At 39.7% G+C, this 18,646-nt stretch overlaps 3 protein-coding genes and 1 non-coding gene across 4 annotated transcripts; all 4 read right to left on the bottom strand. All coding sequences in view use genetic code 12, as the record gives it.

The window, feature by feature from the left end:
* Positions 1-113: 113 nt before the first annotated feature.
* Positions 114-2,879, bottom strand: CPAR2_701630 (uncharacterized protein; the record flags this gene model as incomplete). The annotated part of the gene is made up of 1 exon (XM_036811922.1): positions 114-2,879. The coding sequence occupies one exon, from the start codon at positions 2,877-2,879 to the stop codon at positions 114-116; it is 2,766 nt and encodes a 921-aa protein (XP_036668311.1).
* Positions 2,880-5,896: 3,017 nt separating this feature from the next.
* EFG1 (KilA-N domain-containing central transcriptional regulator EFG1) lies at positions 5,897-7,375 on the bottom strand (the record flags this gene model as incomplete). Its single annotated transcript, XM_036811921.1, has 1 exon — positions 5,897-7,375. The coding sequence occupies one exon, from the start codon at positions 7,373-7,375 to the stop codon at positions 5,897-5,899; it is 1,479 nt and encodes a 492-aa protein (XP_036668310.1).
* Positions 7,376-11,984: 4,609 nt separating this feature from the next.
* CPAR2_t_cp_Gly(GCC)_62 lies at positions 11,985-12,055 on the bottom strand. The gene has a single exon. It is a non-coding gene; the product is annotated as a tRNA-Gly (tRNA).
* A 2,391-nt stretch (positions 12,056-14,446) lies between these two features.
* Positions 14,447-15,892, bottom strand: CPAR2_701590 (uncharacterized protein; the record flags this gene model as incomplete). The annotated part of the gene is made up of 1 exon (XM_036811920.1): positions 14,447-15,892. The coding sequence occupies one exon, from the start codon at positions 15,890-15,892 to the stop codon at positions 14,447-14,449; it is 1,446 nt and encodes a 481-aa protein (XP_036668309.1).
* Positions 15,893-18,646: the final 2,754 nt, after the last annotated feature.

Here is an 18,646-nt window from a genome sequence, read left to right as displayed (position 1 = left end):
AATGTAGTTGCATACATTGAAGCGTCCATGGGACCATCAGAATCAAAAAAAAAAAAAAAAAAAGGAAGCATATACATTGAACATAAGGGGGCATTACATAACTTACACCTATTTCATGGCCATTGACTTGGTCTCAATCCAAAGTAACCTTCAGGGGCATCAGCAGCATTCAATCGACCTTGGCCGCCCATACCTTCAATACCCCTCCAAATCACATTGTTCCCCCACCAGTCCAAAGATTTGTCCTTGTATTGCACGGCAAAGAAGATGATGATTGCACTAAATGCAACACCGGCATCCATTGCACCAGACAAGACAAAGTTGTACTTCTGCCACCATGCTAAGTATCTACTCTTCAAGAACCACATGAACATGGTCGAAATGTACACTCCACCGGTGAAGAATGACAAGTTGTATGGAGCATAAAATACGAATCCACCCACCATCAATGTAGGTTGAAAGTATTTGGTGTACTTTTTAGGACCATACTTTTTGAATGCAATGCATGGGAATGCTAACAAAAATCCAATCAAGAAACACCATTGCAAGATAGGATATAACCCACCAAACACCTTTTTAGGGCCAATGACACCCCACAAAATTGAAGCATTGTAAAACACGGTTGCGCCCGGACATGTAAACTTTTGTGTGTTATTTGGAGCACAGTAGTTGGCAATATTGGCAATCTGGAAGTTGAGTACTGCCAAACCCAAAAATGATGCAATCAAGATGGAAAACATTTGCGTTCTGAAAACAGCTCTTGGTGGGATCTTGAGGTAGTGACCCATTTTTTGATCGGAAATATAGTTTTGTGCTTGACCGTTGATATTGTAACCAAATGCCTTGATAAACATCAAAGCCAAACCGTTACCTGGTAATGCAAAACCAACAATCAATTGCACCAACACATTCAATCCAAAAGAGAAACCCGTGGTGGAATAAATTGCCGTCAATGGGATAAGAAACACAAAATTGATACCAACAGCAAAGAAAATACCCCATACTGGTGTTTGTGCTGGGTAAATCTGAACACAAATGATTGCCAATGCAATTGAAACCACCAACACGATAGCAAATATCCAGTCAGGAACTTCCTTGTACTTCTTCATCATTATGGTGTGTGGATCATTAAAACCTTCATAAACTGATCCTCTAAAGTTTTTGAATCCTCGGGTCAACCCCTTCATTGCTGCCCACATTGGCTTTCTATTCATAAACACTTCGTACACAATCGAAAATGGATAGATGGCGATAAAAGCACCATAAACCACCAAATTGGCGGCGGAGTAGTATGGGGGTCCCACCTGATCGTACTTTGCTTGATCAAATAATGTATCTTCATTGACAATGTTTTCCACAGAGTAAATTGATCCAAAACGATCCCATAATGAGGCGGAGTTGATTGGAACATAGCCTGTCCATTTGTGATTGGTGAACCATAATGCTGCGATGACGATGAACCCAATGACCATGCCAATGTACTGACTAAGTTGTGCATAAAACGGGTAGATCAAACATCCATTGAAATTCAAGATATTCCAATCAAATGTTGGCCATGGGTTGAGGCCCAATCCGGAGGCAGATCCAGTAATAGCAACCAAGGTTGGGTTATTTGGAGCAATCCAGGTTGGCCAGTTGAAATAGGACAAGGCATTGAAAAGGTAGGTGGGGATCCAGTTGTAACAGAAGGAGAATGTAAATACCAAAAAGAACCACTTGTATCGTGATAAAGTCCATCCATGGATATTTTCCTTGGTTTCAGTCTGTACCAACGCTTTATTCAAGGCAATGATTGGCAAAATTGTTGGCCAGATAGCCTTGTGGGGATAGATTGCGAATCTTCTCAAAAGTCCCGCAAATCCAATACCAAGATAGTTGGTGGCCATGGTGAGCAATATTTGGTACCCAAAATCAACCCATTGGTTATTGTAAAACCTTTCAACTTTTTGTGCATGAAGATTGTAACTAACATAAGCAAACCCACTGGAAACACTGTAAAAGATTGTTGTCAACATTTGCTCCTTGTGATTCCATGGACCAGGATTTAAATCAACATGCCACTTGCCTAGCTTGACCACCTTTTTGGGCAAAATTTTTTCAACGACTTTTCCAGAAGGATACAAAAACAATTGAACAACGGTTGATGACAAGGTAATGGTGGGCTGTCTTTCTGCAAAGAATTGGTTAATGAACGTACCCAAACAAGTCCAGATTATACCAAGCAAGTACACACGGAAGGTTTCACATGGAATTGAAGAGTCATCATATGGCTCTGTAACTGCCCTGACTTCAGGATAAGGCGAATAATATGCAATCAATGCAGCCTCTAATCTGATTTGAAGGTTAAAGTCAACAATTTCAAAACAATCAAAGTCTTGATCCTCTTGGTCCAGGTTCAACTCATCAGCTTTGCCAACTTCCGAAACTTTTTGCTTTTCAGACCATTTCTCCTTGTGACTGACTTCCTTATCCAATGAAACAGTGGAACCAGACGAACCTTCTTCCCCCATTTGTGTGTTGGTATACGCAACTAGCTTTTCCCAAAAATCATATTCATTAGTGGGGATATTGACATCCTCGTCGTGATCAACAATTGCCTCCTTTACAATCTTGATTGATTCTTCAACTGTCAACCCTGCAATTTTTTCAATCATAAAGATAGCAACTGGAGACAAGTGGCCAAGATCTACAATCGTGTGCAAGTTCATTCTCTTCAAAATCAATCGCTTCTGGAACTCAGTGAGTGAAGTTCCCACATCTCCCACTGAGATGGCCTGGGATTGGATAGCATGTAAATCGATTTCGTGGTCAGCAACATCAAGAACGTGGTCGGTGGATTGAACTGACTTGGTAACAACTATGTGTCCCTTTTCTGTCATGTCAACTGGTTGCAGTAAAATTAGAAGGACTGATCTAGGGAGGAGGGAACATGTCTAAGACAGGGGGGGAAGTTTGACTCGATTTTATAGTGGAATGTTACTTCTTCTCCACCCCAGATCAATTTATTCCAAACTTGTGACAATTTGCAAAATTCCATACCCATATATTCTCCAAGAAAATAAACTGAAAAAACACCTTACTGATAACAAAATAATGATGATGCTTGTTTGTTGCCGCATGGAGGAAAAATTGTGGATAGTTTTCCACCAGGAAGTTGATGAATTCTCAGCTGGTATATTATCTTGGCGGTAAGGTATTGATGCCATTAGAGGTGAGTCAAGCTGGGAGGCAGAGCGGTTGTAGCTCTGTTTCAATGTAGCAATTGTCTATTGAACAATTGAGCTCTTCTGAATACAACGTTTACACTAATGTAACCTCCAACACTAGTATTATTTTCAGTAGACCATATTCTTTCTCTATAAAAATAAAGTTGGAGCGAATCTTTTACTACGGGCCATTCGTTGAAGTATTTTCCTTGGAGTGTTTCGACGTCTTGGCAAGAAAAAAATGGTTGATTGAAATTCCGATTTATCCCAGCTGGGTAAGCACCACACTGATAAGGATGTTTGTTATCGGACACTCAATTGGTTAGTAGCTCGACGATTTTCTTGTACTGTAGGGTACTTTCCCTACTAGAATCAATGTGGCACACTATGGTACAATTTTGACGTGCGATTCGCATTTTAGCTGACAGGATGTCAAAAGAATTGCGGGGAGCATAACGAGGAGAACAGGCTACATCATCAGCGCCTTTTAATGTATGGCTGAAGTTCAAACCCCTCAGCAATAGAGGAAGAGAGAGCTACCTATGCCTGTTTTGACATGTTTGGTATGTGCTCGGGGAATGCATAAGTTGGTGCCGTTTGAAAAGCCAAGGAAAAATATGGCGCAAAACTTTGAAAAATAAAAAAAAAAAAAAATTTGGTCTTGGTGAAACACGACGCTTAGTTTGAGCCTTAAGACGTGATTGAGCTATAACTATGGAAGATAAGAGATTCTTGGAAGGTTGAAATGTGGCTCCTTATCAAAAAGCCGTGCGAAAGAGGGTACATGAACAACCCAGCCAAGAAATAGAATACTGGGGTCGCTACCCCAATTTTCGGAGAGTACTGATCGTTATCTAAAATCATTCTTCGATTAGTTTTGGAAAAATTATATCTACATTTTCGCAGCCACTTGTTCCTAAGGCGCCAATGAAAAACTTGGTAGGGAAGCCCGACAATATTAAGGACAAGCATGGTGGAAATCGCCTCCAGTGTGTGCTCCCTTCGATTGCACTTTCCCTCTTGTTTACCACCAACACGTGCACAACGATATTGTTATTCTCAATATAACTCTAGACACTTACGTACCATATGGCATACTCGAATATTTACCGCCCTACATTGCATCAAACAATAAAACAACTTTATTTTTCCGCTCCTCCCCGACGCGATTCCATCAGCAGTGGCACTGACATCAACATCATCACATAAACGAAAGATCTAAACCTTCCTTCAAAGCAAAACCTTCTCTTGCATAAAGTTTCATGGCTTAATTGTTGAGTCATCATGTACGATGTCCTGTCTGACTTTTCAAAAAAGCATTTTTAGCGATTTGCTTTTTTAGTTTAGAGCTGTCAATGTAAAGCAAGTCAATACAAAAAAATTGCGAAAGCTTAAAATGTTTTTTGCTCTCTGCAACACAGCAGGTACACAAGGTAAACGGTTGCCCCTGCTTTCGAATTGCAGAATGTAAATGCAATGGCATTAACTACCTTTGCGGGTGTAATTTGTAGATTAAAAACTTGTTCATCAGGAGGCCCAAAAAGAGCAAGTGGGCCAATGTAACTATTTCAAAAAATACCCGCTGGAGCTAACCATTTACCAAGCACCAGAAATACCACGGACAATTTATAACGCCGCCACGAAACAATAAGACCCAGTTTTATATAAAGTCCACACTGTGCATTAAGTCCGTGCATGGTTCGATTGCGCAAATGCCCGAGCTAAAGTGAGTCAAAGGTTACTCTGCAAGGATTAATCGTACGATACATTCTGGTTAATCTCATAACCGTACAAGACGCCTTGAAAGGGGGGGTGATATATACGACCAATTCACTGCTGCTACGCGTGGTAACCCAATACCTTTTATGAGTATTACACGACGTAAATGAAATTTTCAGTGTTCTCAACCCCTCAAACCAACTATCCTTTTACGTTTCAAACGAGATTGTTGGTTGTCGTTGTCGCGTATACTTTCGCCTCAAAAGCAAGCTCTTTTAAAGGAAATAAGCGGTTGTGCTTTGTCATTCTTTTTCAACGAATTTTAGATTTTGCATATGCATTATGCAGAGCGAAAGAGCAAAGAAAAAAAAATAGACCAAAGTACCTCGGGTATTTCCGTAATGCGATTGTTGGTTGTATCCCATATCACAAAAACTGAACTTGCCAAAAATCATACGATTTTTCCAATCTTGTTTAAACTAAATCCTATTGTTTACTCTATTAACCTCAAAGCCTCATAATGGACAGCCCAATTTTTCAGTGCCCGATGAAACAGAACCTCCTTTATGAGATGTTTCTTTCGACGTGTGCATGCATATATGTATACGTATACATGCGTATGCACATGCACTAGAAACAATGCACGTACCCCAGACATGTACTGTCATGTCTGTTTGGCAGGTTTTGCGAATTTGACAGATTCCGTTAGGGTTTGTGCAAAAGCTTGCAGATGATTGGTCTGTTGTTACTAAGTGAGCCATTTACCAAACACACTTAGCGCTATCCTTCATTTATATGGTGAGTGCCACCAAACCACTATAAATATTTCACTGGTAATAATACAATTAAACTATATATGCTTCTCAAACTATACAGCCAAAACTGTCATAAATAATCAAGTTACCCTCAGCTATGTTCACGATGTGAGCCACTGCTACTCCCCTTCTGCTTCTTCTTTCGATGGCACCTCTTTACTTTCCAACTTTTGGCAGATGCTGCGTATGCTGATGTGGTGATACATGTACTCCTCCAACACTAGCTGATGGTTGCTGTGGCGTATGTTGTTGAGCACCAACAGCTCCAGTACTGCCGGGTTCTGAATTGGCAGCTGCACCTGCATTGCTTGTTGCTCCACTTGTACTTGTTTGTGCTGGATATCCCGATGTTGTTGCATAATTGTTGTAGGATCCTTGTGATTGTTGTGGTGGAGGTTGTTGGTATTGGTATGGATAAGACGATGACGAGGAACCGGCTCCTGTTGTATTCTGATTACCACCACCACTTGCATTTGAATAATACCCTCCTTGTTGGTAGCCGTACGGTTGTTGTTGTTGTGCTTGGTACTGGTCTTGTCCTTGTGGCGTTTGTTGTCCCTGTTGTGCTTGTTGTTGGTATGTGTATTGCTGTGGATAACCACTGGCTCCTCCATATCCTTGATAGTATGAACCGCCTGATCCGGACTGTGAGGCGTTTGTGGCACCACCTGAAGTACCAGCACTTGCCTTGGAAACAGAAGGGCTTGTATTTGAGCTTGTGCTTGTAGCAGCGCCTGTGTTTGCACCAGCGTTTCCAGCATTACCACCACTCGATGAAGGTGTCACGCCTGTCTGTATCACCCTTTTAATATCCCTCACAAACAAGGGGTACAACAAATCAACAATGTTTTCTCTCTGAGCCATGCTCAACGCACGTTCAAATGGAATCCAAACACCCTTTAAATGCATTGACCCAATCTTTACCACATGCCTAACTTTCTCCAGTTTCAAGATTCCGTCTCTTCTACCACGCGTCATTTGCGCCACATTTAACAACTTGGTCCCATTGATCATATTGTTATCAGCTCTACGAACCACACTAACATTATTAGCATCGACTTGGTAACATAGTGTCTTTTCGTCCTCCCACATCGTAGTTGTTACTCTTGGTCTAATTCCTGGTGGCTGGTATTGTCCCACGGTTGAAGTTGATGCGTGATTAAGGGTATCTTGCTGAGGCATAGGTCTTTGCATAGGGTGGTGAGATGGAGTTGCGTGTTGTGGTTGCGAGACGGATGATGCAGTCGATGTGGGTCCTTGTGGTGCACTAGTATAACTCCTGTTTCCTCCATAGGGTTGTTGTTGTTGTTGGACACTTTGTGCTGGTGGATAATACGACTGAGTATTTCCCGGGTACTGGTAACGACTATAGCTGTACTCCAGCTGTTGAGGATTCTGTTGTTGGTTGTACATGTAGTATGAAGCATAAGGTTGTTGGGATTGTTGCAGCGTTGGTTGTTGCTGTTGTTGCTGGTGTTGTTGCGGTGTACCCGATGCTGCTTCTGCTCCTGTTGTTTGTTGTGCATATTGTGGGGTGTTAGGAGCCGGTGGAACTGCTGCTCCGCTCTGTGGAGCACTTGCACTGTTGTAGTTTCCGTTCATTTGAGATCTAAGTGGCAATGAATAAGTAGACATGAATTTAAATACAGGTAGTTGAAATTGGAGTCAATATCTTGTCTAGCTTTTGATTGCAATGACTTGTGTGTGATTTCAAATATGTTCAATCTGACAATGTTGTGAACTTAAACGCGTGAAATCCGTTCGTGATCTATGTGTATCTATCGCAATCTCCTTGATCTTTGCGCTTTTACGACCTGTTATTTTCTTCTCCTAACTCTTTATTATTTCAGCTTTTCCTTTTGGATATGTGTAACTGAAATGTAGAAAAAAACGAAAAAAACGAAAAAAATCTCTGACGTCTTTATAAATGATCCTTTAGTAATGCAACCCCGTGATGAAATTTTTCTCTCCAAAAGTTTACTGCTTTGGTTGATTAAGTGACCTCTTTTTATGAAGTTTAATTCAAATGGGGTTTACCTTTAGAACTGGTTTGTAATGAAAAGGAAAAAAATAATGAGCTGATTATAATATTTCCAGTCGGCGTTTAATTTTTTAAACTTCTTTTCAACTTTTTTTCTTTCAAAATCGCTCCCCTTATTGATTTAGTGGAGTAGCAGTATAATAAAGTATTATAATTGGAATAAAAAAATTGAGTTATGTTTCACCTAGAATTAGTGAAAAGTGTATTTCAGGATTAATAATACCTGATCAATGGTAAACCGATGATTGGACTTCAATCGTCTTCAAATTGACAGACTTCAACCGTTTTATCGATACAGTAACTGATAATTATAAACAGGACGGTTTGTCTTGTTTGTGTAAAAGTGCCTGATACGTGAGTTTATGTACCAAAGAATAATAAATGTATCTCTATGCAAGGGACTCTTCTGGATGCTGTTGTGGCCGATGTGTCGTCTTTTTCCTATGTCTTGTCCCAAACTTGAATGTTGTGACAATCAGATTTGTATTTCAATGGTAATGCTAGGGATTAGTTGCAACAAAGACAGGTTCCTTAATGTGAATAGCTCGCTCTGGGTTGTATTTAGAATAAACTTTTGGCTTCGATCGTTGTGGGCGTATAGTTTGTTAGGCTAAAAGCTGTTACTCGTACCAAATGTGAGTTTTGTTCGTTTTGGCTTTTTGGCTTTTTGGCTGTTTTTTGTTTGTTTACTTTTCTCGGACAAAAAAGAAAAAGTATGACAAAAGGTGGACTTCCGGAAAACCAAAAAAAAAAATAAGTTACTTAGATCTAGGATCTCTTTAATGAAGTCCGGTACTGTGTACGTTTGCTGAAGATCCGATGAAGATTGAGAAACCTTTTGTGAAAATGGTGTTGGTAAAAATTGCAAATCCTTTTTTTCAACTATTTTAAAAATTATCAGGGAATTGACTCACTATATAAACACTTGTGTTCGAAGTACGATTTCTCTCTTTCTTTTCCTTCTGATTCTTCAAATCTGGCCATAAAAACAATCGAGGCATGTCTGCCTAAATGCCCTCAGTACAAAAGGAAAAATGCACATTTAGTCCATTATGCATTGAAAAAAAAAAAAGTGATGACAAAAAGACCTTATATCACAGACAAATAACAATAATAACAACACTACAAAAAAGCTCTAGAAATACTACTCTCTGCATACCTGTATGATCCAAAATAGCAAAAAAAAAGAAAAAAGAAAAAAGTTTAAACACACCATTGCCTGTTGTTTTGTTTAGTTTCTCTATTGTTTACAGTTTCAACTTGATATGTACATACGCAGGTGACTTGACGCCCAATAAAAAAATTACATACAGTGCAGTATCAACGTTGTATAATTGATTGCGCGACTCACTACAGCAGCTCTGGATACTAGGATTTGGGCCAACGCCTTCAGTTTAATGTCTTCTAATTAGCGCTGTTTCATTTGGCGGCAACCACAAATGAAACTGATATTAAGCTTTTTTGTTTATGTGCAGTACCATAAAATAATGTTCTGAGTTTGTGTTTTGTGATCGTATTTATTGTCGGGCTTTGTTGATTGTTGCGCAAACAGAAAAGTTATCCTTTTTCAAAAAGGGTGTGTTGGGTTCTGTACTCCAAAACAAGGTTTATGGTCATGCATAAACTAAATTAGAACGAGATTGAGTTCTTTAATAAGTGCTTAGTAAAAAGGTTAAACCATGAACAATAATTTAAAAGGAATCCAAATTTAGGTCGTCACGCATGTGGTATGCTATTCTCGATCCAATTTCTGACGACTAGTACTAGTTGTTTGGTTCAATCTAGAACCAATCTTGACTAGGATGTGTATGGTACACATTGGGTGTCCTTTTACGACTGCAGAACTGTCAATGCGTTCAACATATTATAAAATTTTGCAGCTCGTATATGTTCCAACGGCACTCTAAGAACAGCATATGCACCGGTAACAGCGCGCGCAATTAAATTGCATCTCGTTTGCCACAGTGAAAAAGCCTATTGTTTCGATCTTGGTTAAGCAGAAAACTGTAATTGTAATGCCAGCAAGGGAATTCTTCTGCATCGAGTAATACATAATCTGGGCCCTTACATGCTACATAGACACCCCTCGCTTTTGCAATCATGAGCTATCCGCTATCAAAATTCCCATCTCTAGAGAGTTATTTCGTTGCTTCACCTGGACATCATCTTGGGCCATGATTTTCTTTCATCCCATTACCTTCGTATTCGCTATTTTGTGTAAACTTAATCCATCACACACGACCTTCTTTTGCATTTGGTTTATACTTGGAAATGTATGCAGTGTGGGTAAAGCCCTCACCACATTGTCTTTTCAGACTTTGATTATCCGTAGCTCAATATCACACAAACTTGACAATAGAGAGAATGTTATTTCACCCAACCAAAATTTCAAAAGCAATTGAAAAGAAAAAAGAACTGGTGCCCTCAAATCAAGCTCCTATCACATGTGGTACCGTTGCGGAAATACCCTACAACAATAGAGCATGTCAATTTGGCATTTTCCGTAAGAAAAGAAAATGTTGTGTCTATTTCCTTTTGTTTTCTACCTCATGCATGGAAAAAGCATGCAAACCCCAAACGCAAACTTGCATGATGAACGATTTGCAAAACTCATCACTTGCAATCGCTACCTTAAAAAAAAATGAGCTGAGAACAATAGGATCCATTTGTGGTATTAGCAAATGCAAATCTTCGTCGCGTTCTCAAATATTATTTTTGGCAAGTCTATTCCTCCGAAGTAAAGAAATTTTCTAATAATAGATCTCTCTAATTGTAACGCAAAAAAAAAAAAGAGACTTTTGTTGTAAAGAGCTTGTATTTGCAATACATAAAGCATCCCCTCCTGTCTTCTCCTCAATGTGACCTGTCTAAACTTGTTTAAAAAATCTATGAATCAGCTGTGCCGAAACATGAAACAATGACCCCCGTCGGCAACACTTTCCTGCTCTTTGTTAATCATAGTGTGACAAAACAGTTTGCTCTTGTGTCGATATTGGAAAGCACTTTTAGATCGTACATATACTTCAAGTACCCGCGGATTTACAATAGAGTTTGAAAAATGATCTTGCTTTATTTTAACCCCAGTGCATCTTCCCCATCACAAAGCAATGTGAAAAACAAACGATAACTCCATAAATCATTTGATGGATAATCCATACTGGAGTAGGGCCATTTTAGTTGACAAAGACATAGTGATTCATTAGTAATAAGATCAAACGTTTTGAAATGGCAATTTGTAAAATGTACTGCGGATAAATAGTAGTGAGTCGTTGCCGCCAATGTTAGTTTCCAATCCATACTAGTGCAAACATTTGAGCATTATTCGTATACGTTTCTAAAGGGATGAGTCTATAATCGCGCCACCAGATACTTCGAAGCTGTGCGCATCACTTGGCAAAGATCTAAATCGCAATTCGGGCGTTTCGTAAGTGGGCAAGGTTTCTTATTCAAACCCGTAATCAATCAAATTAGCTAAGTACCGCATGCATGTACATTCTCCCTATGCGTAGTTCAACTTTTGGCGTTTTGCTATTTTTAAATTATACGAAAACAAGACACGTCGCATTTTCGAAGAGTGGCACTTTCACTTTGAAGATGGATGCAAAATCTTGATACTACTTATGTGTTTTGGAACAGCTTTAGCTCAAGAATGGTGCAAAAAGTTTAAAAGCTAACCATTCGATACTGTCCCTTTTCCTTTGAGCTCAGAAAAACTATTTCAGTCACAATTACCATTCAGTCAAACTTTTTAATTCCCTCAACTAAACTTTCTGAAACTTTTGTATGCACCTGCTGACAAGTTTATTTCCACTGTGCAAGGAGAGAACACAGTTGTCAGGTAAATAGAGCTGCATTGCATGCATGTATGGCGTGAGTTTCAATTTTAATCTACGCAACGTAGTTAGATGTTGCATCGGTCAGTCTTGTCTAACAATGTACATGTCGTACGATTTTCTCTACACCATCTAAAAAAGCTAAACTTAAATTCATTGCAAAAGGGGAAGCATTTTCGATTGTGCCTATTGCAAATACCAAGCGTTTGAACTACTTCCTTTGTCTTATCTCACGTATTCTGCAAACAAGGATGGCCAAGAGTATAGCCCCTATAACAGAGTCTAGTCGCGATGTACAAGCGACCTTATTAGCCACATACGCACACATTCTCTCTTTCAAAACTCAAAAATAAACAATGTATCAAAAAAGTGCGCAAACCCGGAATCGAACCGGGGGCCCAACGATGGCAACGTTGGATTTTACCACTAAACCATTTGCGCTTGTTCGTTACATTTTGGAATTTTTATTAAACCTCATCCTTTAGATTTTAATCACGTTTTTAATTGACAATCAAGGGGATATCTTCAAGAAAATGACATGTCTGATCACAGTTGCTCTTCTAAGTTTATGATGGAACTACTGGTAATACACGGGTGACATTTCCTTGTTTTCATGTGTCTTGTTTTTTACATTCACTTGATTAATCTCTTTATACATTTTGGTCCAAATATGGAACAAATATTTGAGTTTGTTATGTACCAGGCACTTGCCACTTAATGTCCAAGAGAGCCCACGAGAAGCAATCATTAACGTTATCGATAGAATGTTGAATAGCTTTGAGCTTCGCCGAGAGTCTCTTGATACTGGTACCAAGACACCTACGCACCATGCTCGCTTTCTGTCCTGACCAATTTTCCTGACGGTAATTCCACTGATCGAGTAATGCGATTCGAAGGAGTTGTTTATCCTCACCACTCTAACTCTCTTGTGTATCAGAACCATTTACCAGGAGTTAAAGTGTAACGCATGTTTAAGTAGGGAGTAGATGCGCACAAGACCTTTTCTCAATTCTCTGAGGACTTGCAAATTTGCAACCATTTTTTTCTTGTCTCGTCAAATTATACAGACCATATTTCACGCTGAAGAGTACCTCTGAAGATACCCATTACACTATCACTGCTTAGAAGCTTAGCATGAGAGCATATTAAAACAGTTTTCGTGCAACCCATACATGCTGATATTAAACACAATAAGGAATTTAAAACAAAGGTAGTACAAGAACGCATTGTCGGCTCCAAAACTTTGTGGTGTAGCAAGACGAGCAATACCTTTTCCTATTGACTTTGAAATCACCGAAAGCTCAAACAAGAGTGTAAAAAAACAAGGCATTTCTAAATTGTTAAAAGCGGTCATTGCAGATGTGGTACTATACACAAGCTGTTACACCCACGAACAAAATTCAAACAATACACTACTTGTGGAGACCGTATATATCTTTGAACGTTTAGGATATACTGCTGTGTGTACAAATTTCTCAAGATTTGTTGTGGGTGACCTTGAAAACATTGTCCTAGATCAAGCTTCGCTTCCCCAACTTCCTTATCCTTGTACATTGGTGGTGTTACTAAATTCATAAAACCAGTCTCTCCGCTTCAAGTTGAGTTAAGCCTCTATTTTTAACCGCCTGGGCTTGTTACAAACGATGTCGAAGTTTACGTTGAGCCAAGAGAAAAAACAACTCCAAAGAAAGTGATATCTTTGAAGAATACCCCAGAGACCTTGCTACACAGAGTGATGTGAACTGAGGGACCAACTTGTCACACTGAGTGATGCGTGTTGAGAGAGTTGTTCTCACAAGACGCGACGCGACAGAGGTCCACATATATAGAAGCACCTATTATTCGGAATTGGCCCTTTTTTGGAGGAGCTCAGAAGAACTTCCGCTCAACACTCTGGTACCACACCTCATGTCAGCCCTTCATCCACTCCATTTGCCACGATAAGAACATGGACTGGATTTTGGGTTATTCAAGACCATGCGGAATCGGGATCTGTATTCTAAAAGTTCCCTAATGATGCACTCGACATGAGAAGAAAATCGTTTGGTTTCTGACACCCAACCGATGGTAAGAGTGTCTCCACCTGAGTCTCACGTTCAATCTATTTGCAAGGTGGTCAACAAATTAGAGGCTGAATTAGCAATACAAAGAAAAAAGTAACCCTGATGGTAGTCCCTGCAAAGTGAATAACCATTTCGATTTCAGCTGATAGCCGTGGTATCTCTTCACTCGAGACATCTCACCATTTCTTTTGTATACACCCCGTCATTGGCCAGTTGAGCACATGCCATTTGATCTTGTGCCATGAACTCACGAACATTACATCCTCGCTTCGCAATCAATTTGAAAGATTCATGAGCGACAAAAACTCCATCATGTGATGAGCAAATCTTTTTAAAGTTAAGAAGGTGGGGATTTCGTCAACAGTTTCTTGTCTCGGAAAATTTCTTCCCGATTTGATCGTGATATTCGCATTCAGAGACAAGCCTTTAGTTCTATAAGGAGGGACGACTCGACTCTAAAGGAGTTTCTCCCCTAGTTGATGATGATATTCTTGCACACTCTCGCATTCAACAGAGGTGTCGTCAATTGATCAATAGAGAGTAAATCTCAGTGAATCATAATAATATTATGCATTAACAATTCAAGGAAGACTGGGTAAATCTGACTTGCGCGAAGGGGCAAAAATGGAATCCAATGTTGGGCAGGGCAGTCGAAGCATTCCCCATTTCATAAAAAATAACCACTTTTGTTTTTTATGATCTACTCTAAAACCTCAATCGAAGTTGCGTCTACACAGCTATACAAGGTAAATTTTTTAATTTCATTTATCTATACTTTTACTTTGAGTCCTTTTTTTGGCAGACTGACAAACCCTTTATTGTTCTTAGTGTACTCATTGGTAACAAAGTCAAACAAGTATCTTGACATTTTTGGTTTATTGTATGGTACCAAATGACTGGCATTGAAAACATTTATAAAAGTTATGTCTCTGTCTTGCAAAACCCATCCAGCTTTCTTGTCCTCAACAATCCAGTCGCTCTTGTTATCGACATCATCAAACCCGGTTGCACCATTCCAAGTCAAGTTTGACAAGTACTTCAATACACCATTCGTGTTACATATAATGTCAAGATCCCCATTATACAAAACTATTGGGATTTGCGAAACAATACCTGGTAAAAGCTCTTTGGCTGGTGGTGAATTGGCGGCAGTGAAGGAGTTTTGCACAATAGTGCTACATTCTGAAAAATTGACCGCGTTCTCCACATTCAAGTCATGTTGAATTTCTGTACTATTGAGATATGGTGTAGTAATATCTGACACTGGTGGATAAGATGAACCGCAAGATGGATATGAGTCACGTAGTTGATAATCGTAGATATTCACACATTGTTCATCAGTTGGGGCTGAGTCATTTTTTGTAGCTTCTAAAATGATAGGCAATATCGATCGACAAGAAAAGGCATAATTTTCGTTTGGACTTGCTGCTTTGCCATCGACGACATCTTGACATGCTTGTTGAGCGTCATTTATATCACCCCACTTTGGATTTGAATCACTAATCAAGGACTTTTCTTTAAACCAGTCGATGTAAGACAAACTCTGCTCGTCTGGTGATACCAACCCATTACCAATAAGCAATCCTTTCAATTTGTATTCTGCCTCCCCATCGGTTAGGTTGTCGTTTCTCTTGAGTATTGCATCGGCAACGTACGGAATGTACTGACCACCATAAGATTCACCGGCTATATAAATATCATTTTCAAGGTCATCTGGAAACAATGCAAAATACTTTTCCAAGAACCTCATAAAATAAACCTGAACTTGGTACAAGTTACGGATTAACTCGCCATCGCTGTATCCAACCATGGGTGGTTGATCGACATAAACCATGTCGGAAATCTTATGCCATGAGGCTTCATTTACGATAATATCTCTTTGTTCGTTTAATTTGAATGGACCATTTTCAGCAAATACCGCTTGAAGTGAGGAGCAACCAGGACCCCCTTGAAGCCAAAAAGTGGTACGATTCTTGTTTTCTGATATCTTTTCAGAATCAACAACTTTCCAGAAAAAGTAGTCGGTATTGTTTTCGGCAAAAAGTTCCAATTGCCCAGCGTATTGTATTGGTTTGGCATAATCTGAGGGCAAATCGTCCCATCCTGGTAATGGTGAAACTAGATATTCTTTTGGATCATTTGAGTCTCCACGTTTGAATGGGATGGCTGCCGTGAGCACGGCCAATATTGGTAAAAGTAGGGTGAAATGAAGCATGTCTAAAGTAAAAAAGTCGTGAAGAATTGGGAAATGATGCAAATGACTGGGGGTAGATAGCCCATTAAGTATCAAATGTCATTGTCGATGAGTGGGATGAACGTCACATGTGGATAAAAATTCAACAACGTCATGCTTTTATTTACCCTATTGTTGACCTCATAAGAACAATAAAAGGGAAGTCAAAAGAAAACGTTTAAGTATTGAATGTTGTTGAAACAAATGACAAGAAAAAAAATACTCTTTGCAATTGCATATTGTTGTTCCTTAATTCTGACGCGCTCCACATTTGTTTGTGCAACCTGAATGAGAACAATGCCCAATGCAAGATTTGTTTATTTACTAACAAATTGTAAAAGATCTAAGAATAGGAACCAACATCAAAGAGGCGCAATGACTCTACAGTGTTAAATAGGTACCCAATAGTTTGGTTTGAACAACCAGTTTAATAGATATGAGATTGATACCTCTTCGACCATGCACAAAGTATAATTTTTTGGCGTTGCATTCTCTGTACTCACATTCTGAAACAGAAAATTCTCTCAGCTCCTTTACCATGACGTAACCTTGCATTGATTGACAGTTTCCAGGTGAAGCAAACGTCCCTTGATTGCTGTATCACACAGAGGAGGATTTCACCTGCCACATGAACAATAGTAAATAAAATGCTTTTCTTTTCAACACACTCGATAGACAAGACGTTGTTTGGATATGCTTGGTTTGGAAACACCCACAAAGTCGGCGTGTTATTGCTCTACGTGTGAGCTGTATCGCGCTTTTGTCGTAACTCAAGGGCGACACGATACAAATGAAGCTAACCCTTGTATCACCATTTATTTCATGTGTAAATTCATTTCCTTTGTGTTTATATCTATATTCCCTTAGCTTGAGAACACAGTAACGTGGTCTATGTTGTCACCTGACACAATTTTTTTTCTTTTTTTTTTTTTTTTCTCTTGATCATTTTACACGCTTCTATTCAGATTATTCTCCTCACGCAACGGTTGACCGTTTGGCTGCAAAAAAAAAGAGCGAGAATTTTTTCAAAGTTGGGCCAATGCGTCCGTTGAACCTTCCAAGAATACACTTCCCCTCATAGTTGATGAGAGGGTATACAGTTGGATTCGAACACAAAACATGCCGAGTAAACCCAAAAAAAGGAAATACCTTCTCATTGTTCGGCAAAAAGCACCACTGAGCCAGAGCACTTTGCTCATGCTATATAGAATTTGCCAGCTCAATATATCTTGTCGGGGAAAATTTTCGAGGCTTCGCCTCGAATAAAAAGAATCGAGCTACAGAAATAAGGTTATATAAAAGGGTAACAGTTCCAAGGTTCTCCCCTCTCTCTTCTCCTCCCTCCTCCCTCCTCCTTTCCTACATCTACCTACACCCCCAACCCCTTCTCAGCTAGGGGGAACGAGCCTCTAGCAAGTACCCGAAGGGAAAAAAATACTTGCATAAAGGCTCGAGCATGAACAGCTCATCACAGGGCTGATGACATTAGAAGAGAACTTCTGCTGTCAAAGCCAAATGATGGAGTTGCCAGTAATGAAGAAAGAGAAAAAAAAGTGGCGGGAATTGGAAAATTTTCTCAACAATAATTTTTTTCCTCAATATTCTTGCCAAAAAACAAAAAATAAAAGGTGAACGCGAAAACATCTAAAAACAAAAACAAACACACAAAACACGATGCAACTTTTTGATTCTTCGATGTCGGCTCTTCCTATCATACCGAAGCAGAATTCGGTAAGCGTTGGATTGTTCACCCACTAATAGGGAACGTGAGCTGGGTTTAGACCGTCGTGAGACAGGTTAGTTTTACCCTACTGATGAATGTTATCGCAATAGTAATTGAACTTAGTACGAGAGGAACCGTTCATTCAGATAATTGGTTTTTGCGGCTGTCTGATCAGGCAACGCCGCGAAGCTACCATCTGCTGGATTATGGCTGAACGCCTCTAAGTCAGAATCCATGCTAGAAAGCGATGATTTTTGCCCTGCACATTTTAGATGGATAAGAATAAGACTTTTTAGTCGCTAGACCATAGCAGGCTGGCAACGGTGCGCTTAGCGGAAAGGCTTTGTGTGCTTGCCGGCGAATAGCAATGTCGACATGCGCGGGGATAAATCCTTTGTATACGACTTAGATGTACAACGGAGTATTGTAAGCAGTAGAGTAGCCTTGTTGTTACGATCTGCTGAGATTAAGCTTCAGTTGTCTGATTTGTCTACGAGTTTGCGGGCGAGAGCTTGCGAGTTTGTAGACGTTTTATGTGGGGGAGTGCCGGGTAAGCGTTGCCAGGGTTGAGTGGGAGGAGGTTGTAGGAGGTTGTGGTTTTTCAATGGAAGAGTGCCGGGTAAATTGATAGAGGACCATGGCGATGTCTTGTTAGATATATATGCCATACCAAAATTCAACAGGGGGGTAAGCCATAATGATAAAGATAGATAAAATACACCTGGCATGCTTTCTTTAGCTATGCCATAACATAAATGAACCTTAGGGGTATTCCATCACATATCATGTAAGAGCATCGGGGTTTTTTCCCAGGTGGTCAAAGTGCAAAGTACACTGTAGTAGATAGACTTAGTTATGCCATATCAATAAAAACGAATAGTACACCTACCTCATGTGCTCGTGCTCCCTTATGATACACCATAACATAAATCAACTTAAGTATGCCATACCAAGTAAATCCATATGCTTCTCTCACATGCTTACGACTCTGAGCATCCACCTTTTTGTTTTCA

This window comes from Candida parapsilosis, contig 006110, assembly GCF_000182765.1.
Source record: "Candida parapsilosis strain CDC317 annotated contig 006110".
In the NCBI taxonomy this organism is placed as follows: Eukaryota; Fungi; Ascomycota; class Pichiomycetes; order Serinales; family Debaryomycetaceae; genus Lodderomyces; species Lodderomyces parapsilosis.
The sequence above is the reverse complement of the archived record's forward strand: the minus strand, read 5'-3'. Positions and strand labels throughout refer to the sequence as shown.